This window comes from Camponotus vicinus, unplaced genomic scaffold (assembly GCF_025532165.1).
Source record: "Camponotus vicinus isolate PSW18456_S1 unplaced genomic scaffold, iyCamVici1.0 SCAF_4, whole genome shotgun sequence".
Lineage (NCBI taxonomy): Eukaryota > Metazoa > Arthropoda > Insecta > Hymenoptera > Formicidae > Camponotus > Camponotus vicinus.
This window is the reverse complement of record NW_028141976.1, coordinates 14,375,813-14,397,432: the sequence shown is the minus strand read 5'-3', so window position 1 is coordinate 14,397,432 and position 21,620 is coordinate 14,375,813. Positions and strand designations below refer to the sequence as shown.

The 21,620-nt window shown below is 33.7% G+C and overlaps 6 protein-coding genes across 17 annotated transcripts; 5 read left to right on the top strand and 1 right to left on the bottom strand.

Moving 5' to 3' along the window:
• The first annotated feature begins 1,285 nt into the window (after positions 1 to 1,285).
• Positions 1,286 to 4,351, top strand: LOC145970294 (uncharacterized). Of its 5 annotated transcripts, none has more exons than XM_083096912.1 (3): positions 1,286 to 1,300; positions 1,804 to 1,996; positions 2,214 to 4,351. In XM_083096912.1, exons 2-3 carry the CDS (start codon positions 1,811 to 1,813, stop codon positions 4,185 to 4,187), a joined length of 2,160 nt encoding a protein of 719 aa, XP_082953038.1. In that variant the 5' UTR covers positions 1,286 to 1,300; positions 1,804 to 1,810; the 3' UTR covers positions 4,188 to 4,351. The 5 variants fall into 5 exon arrangements, 4 of the variants coding, with proteins under 4 accessions (XP_082953038.1, XP_082953037.1, XP_082953039.1 ...); XR_014438382.1 differs by lacking the exons at positions 1,286 to 1,300; positions 2,214 to 4,351 and adding exons at positions 1,370 to 1,568; positions 2,179 to 2,212; XM_083096911.1 differs by lacking the exon at positions 1,286 to 1,300 and adding an exon at positions 1,376 to 1,492.
• A 353-nt stretch (positions 4,352 to 4,704) lies between these two features.
• On the top strand, positions 4,705 to 6,248 carry LOC145970633 (oxysterol-binding protein-related protein 11-like). Its single transcript, XM_083097505.1, has 3 exons — positions 4,705 to 4,728; positions 5,432 to 5,654; positions 5,781 to 6,248. The coding sequence occupies exons 1-3, from the start codon at positions 4,705 to 4,707 to the stop codon at positions 6,131 to 6,133; spliced, it is 600 nt and encodes a 199-aa protein (XP_082953631.1). The 3' UTR covers positions 6,134 to 6,248.
• Positions 6,249 to 6,700: 452 nt separating this feature from the next.
• On the top strand, positions 6,701 to 10,486 carry LOC145971086 (uncharacterized). 5 transcript variants are annotated; one of them, XM_083098391.1, is made up of 5 exons: positions 6,701 to 6,930; positions 7,491 to 7,775; positions 7,979 to 8,195; positions 8,395 to 9,240; positions 9,908 to 10,485. In XM_083098391.1, the coding sequence occupies exons 2-5, from the start codon at positions 7,537 to 7,539 to the stop codon at positions 10,160 to 10,162; spliced, it is 1,557 nt and encodes a 518-aa protein (XP_082954517.1). In that variant the 5' UTR covers positions 6,701 to 6,930; positions 7,491 to 7,536; the 3' UTR covers positions 10,163 to 10,485. The 5 variants fall into 5 exon arrangements, with proteins under 5 accessions (XP_082954517.1, XP_082954520.1, XP_082954518.1 ...); XM_083098394.1 differs by lacking the exon at positions 6,701 to 6,930 and adding an exon at positions 9,353 to 9,443 and having other exon boundaries at positions 7,096 to 7,775; positions 9,908 to 10,041; XM_083098392.1 differs by lacking the exon at positions 6,701 to 6,930 and having other exon boundaries at positions 7,101 to 7,775; positions 8,395 to 8,990; positions 9,081 to 9,240; positions 9,908 to 10,486.
• On the bottom strand, positions 8,402 to 13,005 carry LOC145971088 (cellular tumor antigen p53-like). Of its 2 annotated transcripts, XM_083098396.1 has the most exons (5): positions 12,565 to 13,005; positions 12,156 to 12,402; positions 9,866 to 11,536; positions 8,718 to 9,435; positions 8,402 to 8,578 (listed from the first exon to the last, which is right to left on the bottom strand). In XM_083098396.1, exons 1-3 carry the CDS (start codon positions 12,645 to 12,647, stop codon positions 10,808 to 10,810), a joined length of 1,059 nt encoding a protein of 352 aa, XP_082954522.1. In that variant the 5' UTR covers positions 12,648 to 13,005; the 3' UTR covers positions 8,402 to 8,578; positions 8,718 to 9,435; positions 9,866 to 10,807. The 2 variants fall into 2 exon arrangements, with proteins under 2 accessions (XP_082954522.1, XP_082954521.1); XM_083098395.1 differs by having other exon boundaries at positions 8,402 to 9,435.
• LOC145971089 (uncharacterized) lies at positions 12,701 to 15,259 on the top strand. The gene is made up of 4 exons (XM_083098397.1): positions 12,701 to 12,982; positions 13,162 to 13,358; positions 13,436 to 13,746; positions 13,835 to 15,259. Exons 2-4 carry the CDS (start codon positions 13,175 to 13,177, stop codon positions 14,081 to 14,083), a joined length of 744 nt encoding a protein of 247 aa, XP_082954523.1. The 5' UTR covers positions 12,701 to 12,982; positions 13,162 to 13,174; the 3' UTR covers positions 14,084 to 15,259.
• A 1,242-nt stretch (positions 15,260 to 16,501) lies between these two features.
• LOC145971085 (uncharacterized) lies at positions 16,502 to 19,478 on the top strand. Of its 3 annotated transcripts, none has more exons than XM_083098388.1 (3): positions 16,502 to 16,703; positions 16,931 to 17,123; positions 17,350 to 19,478. In XM_083098388.1, the coding sequence occupies exons 2-3, from the start codon at positions 16,938 to 16,940 to the stop codon at positions 19,312 to 19,314; spliced, it is 2,151 nt and encodes a 716-aa protein (XP_082954514.1). In that variant the 5' UTR covers positions 16,502 to 16,703; positions 16,931 to 16,937; the 3' UTR covers positions 19,315 to 19,478. The 3 variants fall into 3 exon arrangements, with proteins under 3 accessions (XP_082954514.1, XP_082954515.1, XP_082954513.1); XM_083098389.1 differs by having other exon boundaries at positions 17,306 to 19,478; XM_083098387.1 differs by having other exon boundaries at positions 16,503 to 16,703; positions 17,341 to 19,478.
• The last annotated feature ends 2,142 nt before the right edge of the window (positions 19,479 to 21,620 follow it).

Genomic DNA, 21,620 nt, shown 5'->3' with positions numbered 1-21,620 from the left:
TTTCAGCCAACCAAAAATCTCCTTATGGAATCGTTTGTATTTCGTATGAAGATGTTTGAAGTGTGATTAAAAACGTCTGTGAGTAATTAGAATAATTATAAAAAATTAATCATTTTTACAGTATGTAGTTAGCCAACATAACTAAATATTAAAAATTCTCCTTATGAATCGTTTGTATTTCGTATGAAGAGTTTTGAAGTATAATTAAAAAGGTTTGTGAGTCATTCGTTTAATTTTAATTAAATTTTTTTATATTGTGAAGTTAGCCGGAAGCTATATAAAATGGACGCCGTCCTGTGATTGGTCGATTTGCTTATGGTAAATACTAAAATTTTCTCATGTGTACTGACTTTGGTCCATATTCTGAATCCTCTTTTATCGATAAAAGTGCCTCTAAAAGTGGCTTACAGCCAATCAGAAGGCTTATAAGCCACTTTTAAAGGCACTTTTATCAATAAAAGAGGATAATCTGATGTAGAGGACGGATTGCAATTCTTGTCTGAAATCTTGTATTCTCACTTCAACAAAAAAGTTGTTATTCTCAGGGCTTGAGCAGAATGGCTGCCTTATAATTTTAAGACTATGTTTTATGCCTTAGGTCTTTGTCTTAAGTAACGCACAATACTGTGTGTTATGTCTCGAGTCTTATGTATACGCGAACGTTTGTAAGAAATAAACGTTCGCGTATACATAAGACTCGAGACATAACACACAGTATTGTGCGTTACCTAAGACAAAGACTTAAGGCATAAAACGTAGTCTTAAAATTATAAGGCAGCCATTCTGCTCAGGCCCTTAGTTTACCTTAGTATTCCCTAGGTTTACTCCCACTTTGTTACCGTAGCCGCCATCTTAAGAACGGATAGCTCACCACCAATCAGAAGGAGGCACGAGTTGGCGGTGGCGAGGAGGCCCCCTTGGGGCCTATTAAGGTAAAAGCACATAAAACTGCATAGGCGCATAACCATAAGCATAAGGAAATTGATTGGTCCACAAATATATGCATAAGAAAATGAACCAATCAATTTTCTTATGCTTATGGTTATGTGCTCCTGCAATTTTATGTGCTTCCACCTTTACGGTTTTTGAAAAGAAGTGAAAATAACAAAAGTGAGGAAATATACTAGAGTATCTACAATTTCATTTGTCGAATTCTAGTGTAAATCTGTTCACTTTTGTAATTTTCACCTCGCTTCAAGAACCGTAATAGGCAACCTGATATTTAGACCTCTAGTAAACTGGCAGCAATTTCGGAACACTGCCGAGCACATTTCGGACCGCAGCCCTAGTGACTTTAACGGTGAGTGACGTGGCGCAAAACGATTGGCTGTGAGAGTTTTTGGCGCGACCCGTGGTGAGCGACCACGACTACCGGCGAGAGTCTTTTTCCGGCCGTCGTACAGTGAGCGCGAGGTCGTTACTTTGCACGTGGTGGATATTGCGCATTTTTCCCGGTCTATGTTCTCGTCGTGAGTTTGTCCTGTAGCCATCGGTAAGCTGGCCGAGCGTTCTTGGCCTTTATTCCGCGGTGCTATCGTGGAACTGGCAAATACACAATCTTTATCTCGGTACTCTCCGGGTCATTTATTGTACATTATTTAACCCGAAATCTCTATCATCAGGCATTCTCCTCCCGACTCGCCCATTACCTGACGGCGCGGTTTCTATCTCGGAAACCGCAGCCATCTTTCATCCCCTTATGCATCCCAATATGCTTATTATATGTATTAATTCAATAAAATTCGCTATAGTGCCATTAATGTTTATTAATTTATTTATTCATTGGTAATATCTCTATTGTAGACAATTTATGGATGAACCAGACAAAAAAAGACGAAGAATGAATACGGCGGATGGATCTGTCAACAGGGTTGATGACAAACCTGAAACTAACGATGCCAAAATTGGAAGTGTTACTGTATCTGAATTCTCTATCAATTGTGGTGTCGATCATACAAAATACGGAACAAAGAATAAGCCAGGGAACTTCGACGAGGTAAGAATTAGTTAAATTTATTAACCGACATATGCTAAAGTAACTTGTTTTTCGCCTTCTTTGCATGATTTCTGCTATGGCTGCATCTGTACTCGCTTGCGCTTTCTCACGTTCTGTTGGTATTGCGACCTTCTTCTCTTGACTGCCGGTATATATTTCATGCATATCTTGAGTGTGATTAGCAAAATTAATGGGGCCTATCTGATTTTGTTTACAGATACCGAAGGGATCAGATATAGCTGATCTCTCTACAATGGATTTTAAGATCGTCAAAACAAAACTTACATTTGTGGATAAGAGCAAGTATATAAAAAGTTTCTTTAAATGTGGAACATCTGTGATTTGGATAACAGCCCCGAGCCGTTTCGGAAAATCTACATTTATGGATATGCTCGAGAACTTTTTGAAGATAACAGTAAATGAAGATGCAAAGCCAATTTCAAATCCAGAAGATGGTGATAATTACAAGCTGTTTATGAATTTGCAGCTGGGTTTTGAGCATCCAGAGTTCGTTAAGGAACATTGTGGTCAGTACCCCGTGATATTTATGAGTCTTAAAGATGTAGGAGGTGAAACAAAGGGAGACATTTTAGAATCACTGAAGGAAGCTCTTTGTCAAGCATTCCAGCAGCATTCTTACCTTCTTGAAAAAGCTGCTGATGGTTCTTGCAGTTTTAAAGATAAGAAAATACAAGATATCGAAATATTTCTGAACTATTATAACCATAATAGACTGAAAGAACTGTCCCAAACTAATGTACAATACGGATTGCGATTCTTGTCTGAAATATTGTATTCTCACTTCAACAAAAAAGTTGTTATTCTCATAGACGAGACCGACGCGCCCATTATGACAGCTATTAGGGAGAACATGGATGATAAACTCCTGCGATACCTGATAAATTGTATTAGCAATCTGATGTCGGCAAGCTTAAAGGATCAAAAAATTGTGGCGCGTGCATTACTTAATTCCTGTGTTCGTTTATCTGGAGTATTTTCCTGGAAATTACGCAATCATTGTAATGTTCTATTCTTGCAAAAACATAATTTTTCTGGATTATATGGATTTACAGCACAGGAAGTAGATAGTCTATTTGAGAAAAGTGAATTTCAAGCAGTGAAAGATTCTGATGGTGTCAAAGAGTGGTATGATGGATACCAAATATTAAATAGTGAAGAAACAAGAATTTACAGTAGCTGGTCTGTCATAAATTATTTGCAAAATAGTGTTACAGAAAAGAGAAAAATGTTCGATAGCTATTGGGCCAGGAAAGGCTTTGTGGATATTTTGGGAAACTTGTTTGTGAAATCTGAGATACAAAAGCCAATCGAGAAACTTCTTGAAGATGAGAACATTGAAATAGAACTAGCTGAGCCAACAGTTGATAATATTTTGGAACTGAAAAAGACAATCTCTGATTCACCGAATAAATTAGATACCTCGCAAGTGAATTTCTTCTTACAGCTTTTGTGGGATGATGGTTTGTTGAATGCAGTTGAAAAGAATGCGAACATTGTAAGTCTGAAGATACCAAATTGGGAGATAAAGAGCGTAATCGAACGTAAATGTTACAGTCAAAGGATGTTTTGTAAGAAGTATAAACTCGAGCCTGAAAATATAGAAAAATACATACAATCACTGAGGAATTTGCTATTAATGGCAAATGATGAAGAGGAAACTGAAAAAAGTAAAGAAAAACCATTTCGTAAACTCGTTAATGCAGTTTCAGGCCTCTTTTCAGACAGTGCGGCAATTCCATGTAATGAGTCAGAGTTACATCGCATTCTTTTTTATTTGGCATATAATAGTACAATTTTCAGTGCACAAGCTAACAGAGCGGTCTGTCAAAAGATCTCCAAGGAAAAGCGAGGAAGAAAACACGAATTTGACATGCTTGTAATTCTTAGAACAGTTGGAGCCATATTTGAATGGAAATATTGCAAGGCAAATGAAACAGAAAGATCACAAGATGCTCTTAAACAAATTATTGATAAACAGTATTTCAAAGTTTTTGACAAGGAGGAATATAAACATGTTAAAACAAAAATTTATGTTGGTTTGTGTTTTAAAATAAAGTCAAATGTGACTATACGATACTTAGTGAACACTACTGATGTAAATAAAGCAAAATTTCTCGAAAGTACTTCTACAGAGGATACTAAAGCTGATACCGCTACTGTTGTCAAATGATATCGTGCATTGGCTTTGTTCGTGTTTAATAAGTAACAAATAAGTATTGTCGCATTCTTCTCTGACAGAGTCATGTGTAAACAAATAAGTTTTTATTTTTTTCTTGTAATTTCTTAGTTATATTTCATTACAGTTAGTTGATAAAATAAAGAGGTCTTTGTATATTTTTATTAATAATAAAATATTTTGCAAAAAAATTGAAAATAAGGTCTCCTAAGAAGTAATTGCTGCGGCATTAAAACAAAATAAATCGTTGTAAATAATATATATGTGTAATCGTTGTAATAATATATATTAGACAACCAATGAAATGTGCTGATGAGGTCAAATGAGGGTGCAGTTTACAGCTTTTAATTGAGTTGCCTAGCTTTCAAATAAATTTTTTCAAAGTTATATAATAATATATAAAAGTAAAAAGAAAATAATGTTATCAAGGATGATGGTGCAGAGAATTATGAATTTAATATACATTTAATACACATTAAATTTAATATACATTAAAAGCCTCTCCTGTTAAATGCTACGTCCCGATCTACAACAGGTAATTTAATCCCTAAGCCTTAAGAAATTGACCAATCACAGTCGAGTATTCTCTTCATACTTGACTGTGATTGGTCAATTTCTTAAGTCTTACGCCTTAAAATCTCAAGCATCGTCTACAATGAGATTTTAAGGAGACTTAAGGCGTAAGACTTAAGAAATTGACCAATCACAGTCAAGTATTAAGAGAATACTCGACTGTGATTGGTCAATTTCTTAAATCTTACGCCTTAAGTCTCTTTAAAATCTCATTGTAGACGACGCATCATTGTAGACGCCGCTTAAGGGCCGCTTCGACCAAACTCCGATTAAGGGCCTGAGGGCTCGTTCCCACTGAGCGCGTCACGCGTCGCGTCACCAGCGTGAGCCAATCAAAACATCCCATTGTAATAACATGTTTTCCGTGTTATTACAATGGGATGTTTTGATTGGCTCACGCTGGTTGACGCGACGCGTGACGCGCTCAGTGGGAACGAGCCCTGAGCACAAAGATGTTGTAACTGTTTCCGACAAAGTCATATGCGTAAGTCGGAGACGTTAGTCAACGCACAAGGATTTTACGTAAACGTAGGCCGTATCTTGTATTGCATGTTATGCGATACCTATGTTTACGTAAAATCCTTGTGCGTTGACTAAAGCGTCGTCTACAATGGCCGTAGCATAAGGTTGTAAGACCGTAGTCGTAAGAAATTGACCAATCCCAGTTGAAGTTCAGGAGAATAATCAACTGTGATTGGTCAATTTCTTACGACTACGGCCTTACAACCTTATGCTACGGTCATTGTAGACGACGCTTAACGTCTCCGACTTACGCATACGGCTTTGTCGGAAACAGTTACGACATCCGGTGTTCAATATATTTAGCGGGAGCCGTCATAGCCCCCAGCGATGAGGATTCAAACACGTTCACAGTTAATTCTGCTACAGGTAAATATCCAATATTTAAATTAAAGTTTAAATCAAAGTTTCTATATACTTATTTTTCGCGTAATTTTGAATAAAACAGATGTGTTAATTAAGATTTTAGCTTTCAAGTTTATATTTCTCATCTAGGTGACATGATCAAACTACGAGCTACGGATGCAGGAGCACGTCAGGAATGGGTGGATAAACTCCGAGCAGTTACAGAGATGTATACCAGAGCTATAGCCAGCAGCCATCCTCCATTGCCACCTCGAGAACATTCTGGGAATTCAAGCAGGAATCCTGTCGTTAAACTGGAAGTGCTAGATGCTTTTGCCAATTGTCAGGAACAAATAAGAAAAGTGGAGAAACACAATCTTGCTCTAGCACAGTCGATCGAGAATTCAGATTTACATTTGGATTCAGATCTCTTAGTTCTTAAAGCCATGGCACACACCACCTTACATACATTGAGTCAATGTCTGAATATATTATATCAATAACAAATTAAAGTCACATATGTTTTTTATGTTTACTTATTAATATCAAAATTTTTTATACTTATAGAAGTGCACATACATACATAATAGATTATCTTTCTATTAAGAGGTCCATATGTATTCTACTTTAACAATTATTTATATTTATCTGTGATTATGATTTTTTCAGATGATTTTATAATTTATTAAAAGCAAAATTCATATATCTCTTATTGTTACATTGTGAATAATTTTTAATATTTAAATCAATTTTATTTTTACAAAAAGCTAATTTTTCACATATCATAAAAAAGATGTTACAAATTAGTGAACTCTTATGCCACTTCTATTTAACAAAAGAAAGTACCAAAGTTATAAATGTCATCAAATTTATTCCATCAAATTTTAATTGTAGATTCTTTAAAAGATTATATATTAATACATTACATATATCATTACACGTTATATAATAAAAAACAAGAATATTTTTTTATATTGAAATTTTCTTACTTCCTATAATCTTATTATTGATTTGTTTTTATTCTTCTTGATTAATATATTTAGAAATTATATTATCTAAATCCGGCCCAGTCAATGACAATCTTAGTATGTATGTTCTTCCAATTTTAAGATGTACAAATGAAAATGTAAGATATTATTTAGATAGATTGTCCTAAAATATAATAATTCTGCTAGGGCTTTGTGCAAAGCATGTATGTATCTAAAGTTTATTCTGCAAAATAATTATTCTTATATTTTTTCTGTGCTCTAAATAATACTTGATTTGTTAAGACAGCAAGTGATGAAAGTCAAGTATACATGTAAGATATATTGTCATATTTATTTGTCTTATAAAAATATGTGTATTAAGACAATTGTTCTGTTATAAATACAATTTTAAATTAGCATATTATAATTTTCTCTATTATAAAATAGAAAATTTTGTTTAATTAAAATCTTATTTCATTTTTCTCCTTTTTATAAAAAATCATTATATACAGATATTATAATACAAGAGTTTTAAGCGCGGAATTGATCATTTCTAATGAAAAAAAAATATTTTATTTCTAAAAACATTGTGTGTGATATAAGAGGAAGGAATGGTATATTGATCATCATATGATGTAAGATCCAATGTCAAGAGCGTGTAAATAGGTGAAGGTAAACGAGTGACTTTTCTCTCTCGTCGAGAGATCAGACGTGATCAGTTCCCGAGTAGTAGAGATCTTGCTAAAGTTACTTTGTAGATTAAAATAAATCAACACGTTACGCGATAAAGTTAACATTTTTTTATTAGTTAATTGCGATTTATTTATGTTCGAAAAGAATTTTAAAATATTAATTTATTCTCCTGTATTCTTAGAAAAGATTTATATTGTAGAAGAATGTGGAGTGACTTTTATCTGCGATAATAATAATCCTATATCATGTCGCGTATCTCTTATCCTGAATTAACGGAAGCGGCAGGTGTGACGATCGTAACATCTTTACCCGAAGAAGATTCTTTCCTATCAGGAAAAATAGTTCTTAAAATGCGGAAAATAAACACAGCATCGGACATGCATGGTAAATCTTGCGGATTCCATTTGACCAAGTCAAAGTGGGATCCCTATCCGTGGATTGGCTATGTCGAAAAGAATAGTCCTGCCGATTTAGCAGGATTGAGGTGAGTCAATCTAAGTTTTGTAAAACATTAATAGAAGAATAATTGTTTTAAGATTTTGGATATGTCATTGAAGTAATGCATAGTTAATAATTTATAATTATACAATGAAATACAATTAAATGTGTTAAATTTTATATTAGAAAAATGTATATAAGTAATCTTATTGGTGATTCTCATGCATTTCATTTGCCATGTTTTATCAGAACCGGCGATTGTCTGTTGGGCATTGATAACATCGATTTATTGGGACTAAAAGTCAAAGATATCGCTGCTTTAATTCGTAGTGAGGGAGGTGCATATGATGTAAATTTTTCCATCTGGCGATATCCGCGTCAAAAAGAGGAGCATGATATTGGACTAGCTTTAAAGGGTCCACTTCCGGACGTGGCGAGGAATCTTGCAAATGCCTTATCAGGAACGGTATATACTATTTACTTTTCTTTGTTTTCCTATTTTTTATCAAATATTGTAATTAATTATTAGCTTAGCAGACTAATTTAGTGTTAAAACCTAAACAGTAACACAAAAATGTGGCCATTTTCCTCTCGTTGAGAAGATAATACATTTTAATTACTTATATCACGAAAAAAATCAAATTATTCATTCAACTTTTTTCCAGGTTCGTGCCTTAGAATGCCCGATTTGCTTGGAAAGTGCTGCACCTCCAGTTTCGCAATGTGTTCACGGTCATATCATGTGCGTTATTTGCAGACCGAAGACATCTCGTTGTCCGGTTTGCAGAGTTCGTTTAGGTCAAGGCCGATGTCTCCTCGCAGATAAATTACACACAGTACTTCGCGACGCTTTTAACGTGAATAATGATGAGACATTAAATAAGACACCTGTCGGATCCGAACATTGTAACTTACGCGATCAATTGTTCGGTAAAAATAGTAAAAAGCGAGAAACCCCGGTCGTAAGCAACTCGAAAAATAATTGTACCATGTTGAAACCGAGGCAATTCTTGTTGGCCAAATTACTCGGAAATAGGGAAAAAGCTGTTTCCGCTGACAATTTAACCAGAGTATCCGAAATTTCGGAAGAAGCAGCGGCGATTCCCGATGAAACGACAGACGCCAATAATTTACGATTGTCCTTGAACGATCGCACCAAATCAGCTAGTACCGGTGAATTGTCGAGGGACAGCCAAGCTCGTATCAATGATTCGTCTTCGCAAATTATGGAATTATCTGCTACGAATACCAGTCGACAGTCGTTGAGTTTGCCACAGACACCGATTTGGGGCGGTTCTACGGATTCTATGTCCTGTATACAATTGACATGTCCTCTTTTGCAATCTTGTAGAGAACTAGTAACGGCTGATTCACTGTTGGAGCACATCAGGATACACGCGTTACCGCAAATTCATTTCTACTCCGGAAGCGCAAGGATCCCGCTACCGCTTCCTTTTGGACACGATGCTTTTTATATATTTCATCACGGAAATAATATATTCTTCTTTCAGGTATAATACTTCTGCCTTCAATGTGAAATAATTTTTCTCTATATTTGTGTTCTGAGAGATATTTTAATTTTTTGCATTAAGTCTTTGCGATTAATCTTCTGTTTTAAAGAAGGCGATAGAAGATGATAGAAACGAATTCGAAGTTTATATTTCCACTCAGACTCACATACATACGTTCCTGTTGGAATCACGTTCCTGTAGAAGTAATATTTATTAGTTTCATTTTTATCAGATAAATAATTAAATATTTGTCAACGTCTTAGCTTTTTTTTTTTAAATATTTATATGCGTTTAAATTGTATGCAAAAGCAAAATAAGAAAAGATAGAAAATGTATTGAATATATGAGAGAAATCTGATTATATGTATGTATATAGATTATTTTTCTGATTACCAGACTTTCTAAAAATATTATATATGATATAATCAACAGAATGAAATCTTAAAAGTATTGCAAAAAATTAATATTATATAATATACTATCTCTTTTATATAGCAAGATAATTTGAATGTATATATCTCTTACGAGAGATTATTAGACTTATATTATGAGAATTTCTTCTATTTTTTGCAGAAAATTGTTATATGGTTATTAATATAAGAATGCATATGGAATGTTTACTTACAAATAATATAAAAATCATGAATTTTTCCTGATATAATTGCAGTGCAAAGATGAGACAGCATGCATGACATATCCTGTTAAAATGGCAGGATATGCAATAAGCAACATATGGGAATGGACATTGCATGCTTGGGGTGACAATGGTACAGAGGTGCAATTACGAAGATACGTCGCAAGTCTCGAAGATCCTTTAACATTATCTTCACAACATATTGCACCATTACCAACTGCATTATTATTGAAGACCATTAATATACAAATATCGGAACATCGGGCTCACGATAGATTATATGTATGAAAAGAACAAATTCATCCTTAATAATATTTACTTCATTGATAATGTATTTGAAAATTTTATTTTTAAAAAAGTAACAAAATTGTTTATTTCTTATTGATGTGCCAAATTAACAAGTGAGGAACACATCATAATAGTATGTTATCTTAAATATAAGATATAAGTAAAAGATTAAAATCTCATTTATATAAACACATACATTAAAAGAGTAATACTACATCATACGAAATAAAAAAACATGTTTAATATATAATATTTGACATGCGACAATTTAATTTAAAATCATTGATATTCATGATATATAAATCTGCAATTATGATATTCCCCATATAATGCTTAATATAACTTCCATTTGATAAAATAAAAGTACTTTTTATTAAATTTAAAAACTCTTATTAATTGGAAAAGCAAAAAACATTCATCATCAATGACATGTAACTTAATTTCTGTAATTTAAAAATAGTTTGATGATATTTCATGAATATCAATTCTCAATTATACATTAAAATCACACAAATGTAGACATTATTTTTAAAACTTAATAGGACAAATAAAAGAGAAAAAAGCTTAAAATTTATAATAATAAAACATGCTTTTCTATGAAATATGAAAACCATACAAAAAAAATGAAACTTAAATGTCATCTTTTTATGGCATTTTGCGCAATATCTCATCCATATATGGTTTATAGAATTCATATTGGCCAGTTTTTATTGCTTGACCAGCCATAGTATCAAATGCATGTTTAAGAACTGACAAATAATTTTCTTTGCCAACAACATTTAAATCAACGTTATAAACATGCTTATTATTTGAAGATAGCATCTTTTTATTAGATGGTAAAGCAACATTACTAAGCTTTCGTTTGGAAGGTATTGACAATTCTGTCTCTTCCTCTTTTAATTTATCTCGTTTGGGACAACTGCATACTCTAATTAATAATTTTTGACGGTCCAAAACTACTCCTATATGATTTTCTAAAGTAAACACTAATTCTGTCGGTCTACGATTCAAACCAGATACGCAACTATTTTTGCAAAGAAACTTGAAAGATACTGGCATATATTGCGACCCAGCCTCAGGTGTGCAAAGTGGTGTTAAAACAGAAAAATGGTCATTTCTTTCTTGGTAGATGCTTGAAGCATGATTAACACAATGAACCACATGTTTAATCCTTTGTGGATCCATGTTTTGATTAATGGCATTAGTTGGTGCCATATGATTGTGGCATCTTTTTACTGGTTCGTTTCTATGTTGTTCCAACATGAAGACCATTGTAGTGCGCAAGTATAAACCTGACACAAGTGGTTCCCACGTGAATCGCATGGGTAAAACTTTTTCCATTTTGATATAGACTTTTCCCAATTGTTCCGAGTACTATATGCAAAAAATCAACAAAAATAATTATTTTATGACACTATTATGAAATTTCTATACAAAATAATAATATAATAATATATATATTACACAAGAAATTATTTAAATTCTAATTTATAAAATGTCATTGTTAAAAATAATGTTATCATGCATACTCGGTACACATTTACAATTAATCTGTTTACTGTACAAAAACTCTTAAACTTGTATATAAAATCTACTTAAACATGATTTTATTCTAAATATAGTATCATGTACAAATTTAATTATATTTATAGTCAGGTTTAAGCAGATTCATATACTTTTGTAACTATGCTCAAAGAGCACAAATTCCCAAACAAGATGTCTTACTTTCAGTATCCTCTCATAGTTTTATGAATATTCCATATGTAAATTATATAACCAGAGGATTAAAAACTAATCAATGGATCAATTTACCATCAAGAGGCAGAATTTATCTGCAAGTAGGTATAAATATTTCATAATGGCTTCATGATTTCAACTAACTCACAAGATACACAAATTTAAATATTTAATCTTTCTATATATCAAATTATATAACAATGTTGAGTTATATAATTTAATATATATAATACAAAAGATTGATTAAAATACTTACCAGCCAATCCTGACCAGCACCACCAGTTCCTAAACTACACTGGAAATTCAAATGATCGTAAGGGTTATCAGTGAGCATTGTAGAAAACAGCTCCGGTGCTGGATACATATCTTCTTCTTCTTCCTCTTTTAATTTTTTGAATTTTTCTATAGGTTGTAGTCCATATGTACTATTATATGTATTAATCTTTTCTGGGATAGGAAGCAGTTCTCCGTTTACACTTTCCGGTAAAGGTAACGTACCTCCACTTTAAGGACAAAAAATATTTATTGTATGTATTGATATATACTCCTCTCTTTTTAAATACGTTATATAAAGTTGAAAAAGCGCTTATATAAAATCGAAAAGACAACACGCTACAATAACCGAAAGCCGACAAAGAATTTTAATAATTAAAAATTATACTTACAATTGCTGCCCTATATCCTTGTACGTTTCCTCATCTATCAATGCTGATTCCTGAGAATCTGACATAATATTCGCGTTCGTCATGTTTATGAATTTTTACTTAAAAATCGATCCGGAAAGACAATGTACCGCAACTGCTCCGCAACGAAACATCCACCATTAACATCGATTGCCCCAGAGCACGGTCTTACATACAGGTCTGGAAACTCCGGTGGTGGGGGAGGTCTCACTTATAGCGTTTTCGATTGGGAAAAAGTTAGTGCGCACCAGTGCGCACTCAGTTCACACGAACACTGGACAAGTTCCATGGGTTGCACTGAATAGTGCAGGTGAAAAAGAACACGCCGAAATTTTCAGTGCCACTTGAGTTGACTAAATCGCGGGAAGAACGAAAAAGTAACCTCGACATCTCGTGTTCAGTTAAGTAATGATTTTTACTATATGTAATTAAATAATATAGAAGATGATCAAGAATATCACGTATTTATCAATAATTGTACACACTTACATGCAATAAATTATTACATGCAATGGCACAAATAAAAAAATTTTAATCTAATCTTTGAGTTTTTACTAATATTTGATATTATTCATTTAGGATTGAAAGCATAATGGAAAAAATAAATGTAGAGTGCAGTTTCTGTGGAATTGTTGGATCATATAAGACTATATTGAATCATATTAATTGCGATCATCCCGATTCAGAAACTAACAATTGTGAATCCCAGGCTGGATGTAGCAATGTTCAGAAATCGCAAGAAAATTCAGAAGTAGACGAGACTGATAATAGCAAAAGTAATATATTTTTGGTAAATAAATTATAATAGACATTTATCAATGCAATGAAGGTCTAATAATATAAATATTTTAAGATTTGGCAGAATGGAGTGAAGGTGAAACGAAATTACTCCTAGATAAATATGGTCAATACATGGTTATGATTGGTCCGATGAAAGAATTTAAAACAAAGAAAACTATGTGGGAGAAAATAGCAATGGACTTAAAAAATATTCTTGGTGTGTCCAAAACATCTCTGCAATGTGAAAATCGGTATAAAACCATCATGAAACGAAAGAAGAAGGCAATCGATAACAACAAAAGTACAGGGCGGAGTAAAATGACTGTTCCTTATGAAAATGAATTATCAGGAATTGTAGGATTAGATGATAGCATAGAACCTGAGGTATAATTTTAATTTTAAATCATGTAATCAATCTTATAAATTTTTAATTATATTTTATAATTTTAACATTATTTGTGTATAAATATAGGTTTTAATGGCCAAACATCTAGTTGTAAACAAGAAACGAACATTATCTAATCTTGGAAATGAAACCAAAGAAAACGTTTCTGATAAAGAGACAAATGCTAAGAAAAAGAAGATTTCTAATAAGAATCGAAGTGTCGAAGACACTTTGAAGGAAATACATGAAAAGAAAGAAGAAGGTAGAGAACGAAAACATCGAGAAAAACTTGAGTTGTTTAAACAATTTTGTGAAATATTACGAAAAGAAAAGTGAATAATATAACATTCCAAACACTTTCAACGAAAAAGTTATATACATTTATATACATGTAAACCCCTTCAGGGTTAGCCGAGTAAACGGTATTACTTCCAAATATTGTACCAAAGTACTTGCATTATTTCCAAATATTCTACCAAACTTAATATTGTGTCATGTTTTGTGTTCATTACTATTATTTTTTATTTTATTTTAATTTAAAGACTGTTACACAAATTAAGGCATTAATAATAGAATAAGAATTTACTATTAACTATTATCAAATGACTCGCATATTTCATTTCTCTTCTGCTCTCCTCTTCTTTTTGCTTCTATTTCTCCCAAAACTTGGGGATCATCGATATTAAATATTTCATCATTATTGGGCTCGTTTATTAATTCTATGTCGAATGAATCCTTCAAATCAATACACAAATTGTGCAATACGCAACATGCCATTATAAATTTTGACATTTTTTTGACATCGTGAAATTGTAATTCTATTAACTGACGAAATCGCGACTTTAACAAGCCAAATGCATTTTCGATAAGCACTCTAGTTCCACAAAGCTTTTTGTTATATATTCTTTGTGATCGAATAAGATTTCCATAATCTTTATAAGGTGTTAAAAGATATTCCCTTATTGGGTAAGCACTATCGCCTAACAAGTGATACTTTCCATTTTGACATATACCACTAATATTTTTGCTTATGAAGGATAATGTGAATGTCCTGCTATCGTGAAGTTTGCCAGCCACTCCAGTGAAGGCGTCAATAAATCTCTTCTTATCATCACAAATTCCTTGTAATACAAGACTCGTTTTGTCATGTCGATTAGCGTAAGTAGATCTTATTTTATACTTAGGAGTTCGAATGTTTATATACGATCCATCAATACATCCTAATACATTTGGAAAACCTGATATCTGAAAAGAAATAATTATTTATTATTTTAATTTATAACAATTCAATAATAATTAGAAGTAATTTTCTCTCTTTTATTTAAGATGTAACCTTTGAAAAACGATAAGCCAGCTCATCTTTTTCTTCGTTATTATTGGGAAACTGTATAACATCTTTCGCTATGCTTAAAAGATAATTCATAACCCTTGATAAAATCGTTTCGCAGGTTGAAATAGCTGTATCGAATCGATCTGCTACATCTCGCATCGATGATTTGTTTCCTGCAAACCTGTAAAATATATTATATCAATTTTTATACAATTATAATTATTAAAAGGAACTGTTTTATGCTGCACTAACCACAAAAAAGATAAAATATGCTTTTCAGCAGAAACTGCTGATCTACCACCATGCATTTCATTTTTTGGAAAGAAATCTGATTGCTGAAAACCATCTATTAATTGTTCACATGTTTCTGGACACATTCTGAAATGCCTACAGAACTATGACAAATATAAAAATTATTATTATTCAGTATAAAAATGCTATTATATTACATTGTACATTAATTATATTTTAAAAAAGGGTATAGGTTCGATGTTTATATAAAAAGATATAACACTTACGGTGTCATTATCCATGTTTTTCACACATGCTACGTAATTTACAGTTTTTGGAATTATTCTTCTAGTTCGAAGAATTGTAATTATTTCTTCTTCCTCGCTTGAACTAAAAGAAGATTCCAAAAATGTCTCCAAAATATTAAAGAGAGCCAAATCCGAATTGCTCATTTTGTCGAATTTTCGTTCGTTATTGTTCAAAAGAATGCCCTACTGCTTGCATACATCCAGTGCACTAAACTGGCACCGTCAAAATATCTCGTGCCACTTAGTGCGCACTGAGTGCGCACTATACAAGTGTCGTGCGTTCAAACGAACACGCAACACTAGCCAAGTGCGCATTGGCACTGCCAATTGAACACGCGCCTGACACTCAGTGCAGCCAGTGCACCCCAATCGAAAACGCTATGTGATTGATCAATTCCTTAAGGCTTATTCCTATTGTAGATTCGGCCTTAATGTAAAAGTTTATTTTTCGTTTTTTAAGCAAATAATGAACCAACAAACGTTATAATTAGGCCAACAATCATCTCCAAACGATTCCGCATCGATTGAACCGCTTTTTAAACGAAAATGAGATTTCGCCGGCTAACTTCACGTTGATTTTTATTTTTTTGTTTAAAAAAAAATATAAACCAACAAACGTTGAAATTAGGCCAACAATCACCGACAAACGACCAACAAACGATAAAAAAAAAAAAAAATTAAAAAAGTCGAAGTTGCCCGGCTAAGTTCCCGGAGGTGGTCTATGCGTATATTATATATTTTCAGTGCTGGCAGTAAACTGGCAGCAATTTCGGAACACTACCGAGCACATTTCGGACCGCAGCCCTAGTGACTTTAACGGTGAGTGACGTGGCGCAAAACGATTGGCTGTGAGAGTTTTTGGCGCGACCCGAGGTGAGCTACCACGACTACCGGCGAGAGTCTTTTTCCGGCCGTCGTACAGTGAGCGCGAGGTCGTTACTTTGCACGTGGTGGCTATTGCACATTTTTCCCGGTCTGTGTTCTCGTCGCGAGTTTGTCCTGTAGCCATCGGTAAACTGGCCGAGCGTTCCTAGCCTTTATTCCGCGGTGCTATCGTGGAACTGGCAAATACACAATCTTTATCTCGGTACTCTCCGGGTCATTTATTGTATTTATTTAACCCGAAATCTCTATCATCAGGCATTCCCCTCCCGACTCGCCCATTACCTGACGGCGCGGTTTCTATCTCGGAAACCGCAGCCATCTTTCATCCCCTTACAATATGCTTATTATATGTATTAATCCAATAAAATTCGCTATAGTGCCATTAATGTTTATTAATTTATTTATTCATTGGTAATATCTCTATTGTAGACAATTTATGGATGAACCAGACAAAAAAAGACGAAGAATGAATACGGCGGATCGATCTGTCAACAGGGATGATGACAAACCTGAAACTAACGATGCCAAAATTGGAAGTGTTACTGTACCTGAATTCTCTATCAATTGTGGTGTCGATCATACAAAATACGGAACAAAGAATAAGCCAGGGAACTTCCACAAGGTAAGAATTAGTTAAATTTATTGACCGACATATGCTAAAGTAATTTTTTTTTCGCCTTTTTTGCATGTTTTCTGCTATGGCTGCATCTGTACTCGCTTGCGCTTTCGCACGTTCTGTTGGTATTGCGACCTTCTTCTCTTGACTGCCGGTATATATTTCATGCATATCTTGATTGTAATTAGCAAAATTAATGGGGCCTATCTGATTTTGTTTACAGATACCGAAGGGATCAGATATAGCTGATCTCTCTACAATGGATTTTAAGATCGTCAAAACAAAACTTACATTTGTGGATAAGAGCAAGTATATAAAAAGTTTCTTTGAATGTGAAGCATCTGTGATTCGGATAACAGCCCCGAGCCGTTTCGGAAAATCCACATTTATGGATATGCTCGAGAACTTTTTGAAGATAACAGTAAATGAAGATGCAAAGCCAATTTCAAATCCAGAAGATGGTGATAATTACAAGCTGTTTATGAATTTGCAGCTAGGTTTCGAGCATCCAGAGTTCGTTAAGGAACATTGTGGTCAGTACCCCGTGATATTTATGAGTCTTAAAGAGGTAGGAGGTAGAACAGAGGGAGAAATTTTAGAATCGCTGAAGAAAGCTCTTTGTCGGGCATTCCAGCGGCATTCTTACCTTCTTGATATAGCTGCTGATGGTTCTTGCAGTTTTAAAGATAAGAAAATACAAGATATCGAAATATTTCTGAACTATTATAACCGTAATAGGCTGAAAGAACTATCCCAATCTGATGTAGAGGACGGATTGCAATTCTTGTCTGGAATCTTGTACTCTCACTTCAACAAAAAAGTTGTTATTCTGATAGATGAGACCGACGCGCCCATTATGAAAGCTATTATGGAGAACATGGATGATAAACTCCTGCGATACCTGTTAAATTCTATTAGCCATCTGATGTCGGCAAGCTTAAAGGATCAAATAATTGTGGCGCGTGCATTACTTAATTCCTGTGTTCGTTTATCTGGAGTATTTTCCTGGGAATTACGCAATCATTGTAATGTTCTATTCTTGCAAAAACATAATTTTTCTGGAGTATATGGATTTACAGCACAGGAAGTAGATAGTCTATTTGAGAAAAGTGAATTTCAAGCAGTGAAAGATTCTGATGGTGTCAAAGAGTGGTATGATGGATACCAAATATTAAATAGTGAAGAAACAAGAATTTACAGTAGCTGGTCTGTCATAAATTATTTGCAAAATAGTGTTACAGAAAAGAGAAAAATGTTCGATAGCTATTGGGCCAGGTCAGGCTTTGTGGATATTTTAGGAAACTTGTTTGTGAAATCTGAGATACAAAAGCCAATCGAGAAACTTCTTGAAGATGAGAACATTGAAATAGAACTAGCCGAGCCAACAGTTGATAATATTTTGGAACTGAAAAAGACAATCTATGATTCACAGAATGAATTAGAAACCTCGCAAGTGAATTTCTTCTTACAGCTTCTGTGGGATGATGGTTTGTTGAATGCAGTTGAAAAGAATGCGAACATTGTAAGTCTGAAGATACCAAATTGGGAGATAAAGAGCGTAATCGAAAGTAAATGTTACAGTAAAAGGATGTTTAGTAAGAAGTATAAACTCCAGCCTAAAAATATAGAAGAATACATACAAGCACTGAGGAATTTGCTATTAATGGCAAATGATGAAGAGGAAACTGAAAAAAGTAAAGAAAAACCATTTCGTGAACTCGTTAATGCAGTTTCAGGCCTCTTTTCAGAAGGTGCGACAATTCCATATAATGAGTCAGAGTTACATCACATTCTTTTTTATTTGGCATATAATAGTACAATTTTCAGTGCACAAGCTAACAGAGCGGTCTGTCAAAAGATCTCCAAGGAAAAGCGAGGAAGAAAACACGAATTTGACATGCTTGTAATTCTTAGAACAGTTGGAGCCATATTTGAATGGAAATATTGCAAGGCAAATGAAACAGAAAGATCACAAGATGCTCTTAAACAAATTATTGATAAACAGTATTTCAAGGTTTTTGACAAGGAGGAGTATAAACATGTTAAAACAAAAATTTATGTTGGTTTGTGTTTTAAAATAAAGTCAAATGTGACTATACGATACTTAGTGAACACTACTGATGTAAATAAAGCAAAATTTCTCGAAAGTACTTCTACAGAGGATACTAAAGCTGATACCGCTACTGTTGTCAAATGATATCGTGCATTGGCTTTGTTCGTGTTTAATAAGTAACAAATAAGTATTGTCGCATTCTTCTCTGACAGAGTCATGTGTAAACAAATAAGTTTTTATTTTTTTCTTGTAATTTCTTAGTTATATTTCATTACAGTTAGTTGATAAAATAAAGAGGTCTTTGTATATTTTTATTAATAATAAAATATTTTGCAAAAAAATTGAAAATAAGGTCTCCTAAGAAGTAATTGCTGCGGCATTAAAACAAAATAAATCGTTGTAAATAATATATATGTGTAATCGTTGTAATAATATATATTAGACAACCAATGAAATGTGCTGATGAGGTCAAATGAGGGTGCAGTTTACAGCTTTTAATTGAGTTGCCTAGCTTTCAAATAAATTTTTTCAAAGTTATATAATAATATATAAAAGTAAAAAGAAAATAATGTTATCAAGGATGATGGTGCAGAGAATTATGAATTTAATATACATTTAATACACATTAAATTTAATATACATTAAAAGCCTCTCCTGTTAAATGCTACGTCCCGATCTACAACAGGTAATTTAATCCCTAAGCCTTAAGAAATTGACCAATCACAGTCGAGTATTCTCTTCATACTTGACTGTGATTGGTCAATTTCTTAAGTCTTACGCCTTAAAATCTCAAGCATCGTCTACAATGAGATTTTAAGGAGACTTAAGGCGTAAGACTTAAGAAATTGACCAATCACAGTCAAGTATTAAGAGAATACTCGACTGTGATTGGTCAATTTCTTAAATCTTACGCCTTAAGTCTCTTTAAAATCTCATTGTAGACGACGCATCATTGTAGACGCCGCTTAAGGGCCGCTTCGACCAAACTCCGATTAAGGGCCTGAGGGCTCGTTCCCACTGAGCGCGTCACGCGTCGCGTCACCAGCGTGAGCCAATCAAAACATCCCATTGTAATAACATGTTTTCCGTGTTATTACAATGGGATGTTTTGATTGGCTCACGCTGGTTGACGCGACGCGTGACGCGCTCAGTGGGAACGAGCCCTGAGCACAAAGATGTTGTAACTGTTTCCGACAAAGTCATATGCGTAAGTCGGAGACGTTAGTCAACGCACAAGGATTTTACGTAAACGTAGGCCGTATCTTGTATTGCATGTTATGCGATACCTATGTTTACGTAAAATCCTTGTGCGTTGACTAAAGCGTCGTCTACAATGGCCGTAGCATAAGGTTGTAAGACCGTAGTCGTAAGAAATTGACCAATCCCAGTTGAAGTTCAGGAGAATAATCAACTGTGATTGGTCAATTTCTTACGACTACGGCCTTACAACCTTATGCTACGGTCATTGTAGACGACGCTTAACGTCTCCGACTTACGCATACGGCTTTGTCGGAAACAGTTACGACATCTTTGTGCTCAGGCCCTTAATCGATTCGTATTAAGTAAAGGTGAAAGCACATAAAATTGCATAGGCGCATAACCATAAGCATAAGGAAATTGATTGGTCCACAAATATATGCATAAGAAAATGAACCAATCAATTTTCTTATGCTTATGGTTATGTGCTCCTGCAATTTTATGTGCTTCCACCTTAAGCCGGAAATTTTTCAGCCAACCAAAAATCTCCTTATAGAATCTTTTGTATTTCGTATGAAGATGTTTGAAGTGTGATTAAAAACGTTTGTGTGTAATTAGAATAATTATAAAAAATTAATCATTTTTACAGTATGTAGTTAGCCAACATAACTAAATATTAAAAATTCTCCTTATGAATCGTTTGTATTTCGTATGAAGAGTTTTGAAGTATAATTAAAAAGGTTTGTGAGTCATTCGTTTAATTTTAATTAAATTTTTTTATATTGTGAAGTTAGCCGGAAGCTATATAAAATGGACGCCGTCCTGTGATTGGTCGATTTGCTTATGGTAAATACTAAAATTTTCTCATGTGTACTGACTTTAAGTGTAAGCAAAACGAGCAAATTTATCTCTTTTGTAACTTTTAATCCATGACTAATTTATTATTAATTCCGCATAATCGCATAATATATCATGGATCGTGGATAAGCGTAGATAATTGAAATATGTTTGAAAGACGAAATGTCTTTACGTTACGATTTCTTCTGTGCGTTGACTGAAGTTTAATTTTACGTACGGAGTTAAATTTACGATCTATACTTAACGTAACGTAATGCGATACGGAACACCTTGTGCGGAGGTCCTAAGTCTCCTTAAAATCTCATTGTAGACGACGCATAAGGCCGGGTTTACAGTAGGTAATTTAAGCTTAAGCCTTAAGAGGTTGATCAACCACAGTCAAGTATGAAGAGAAT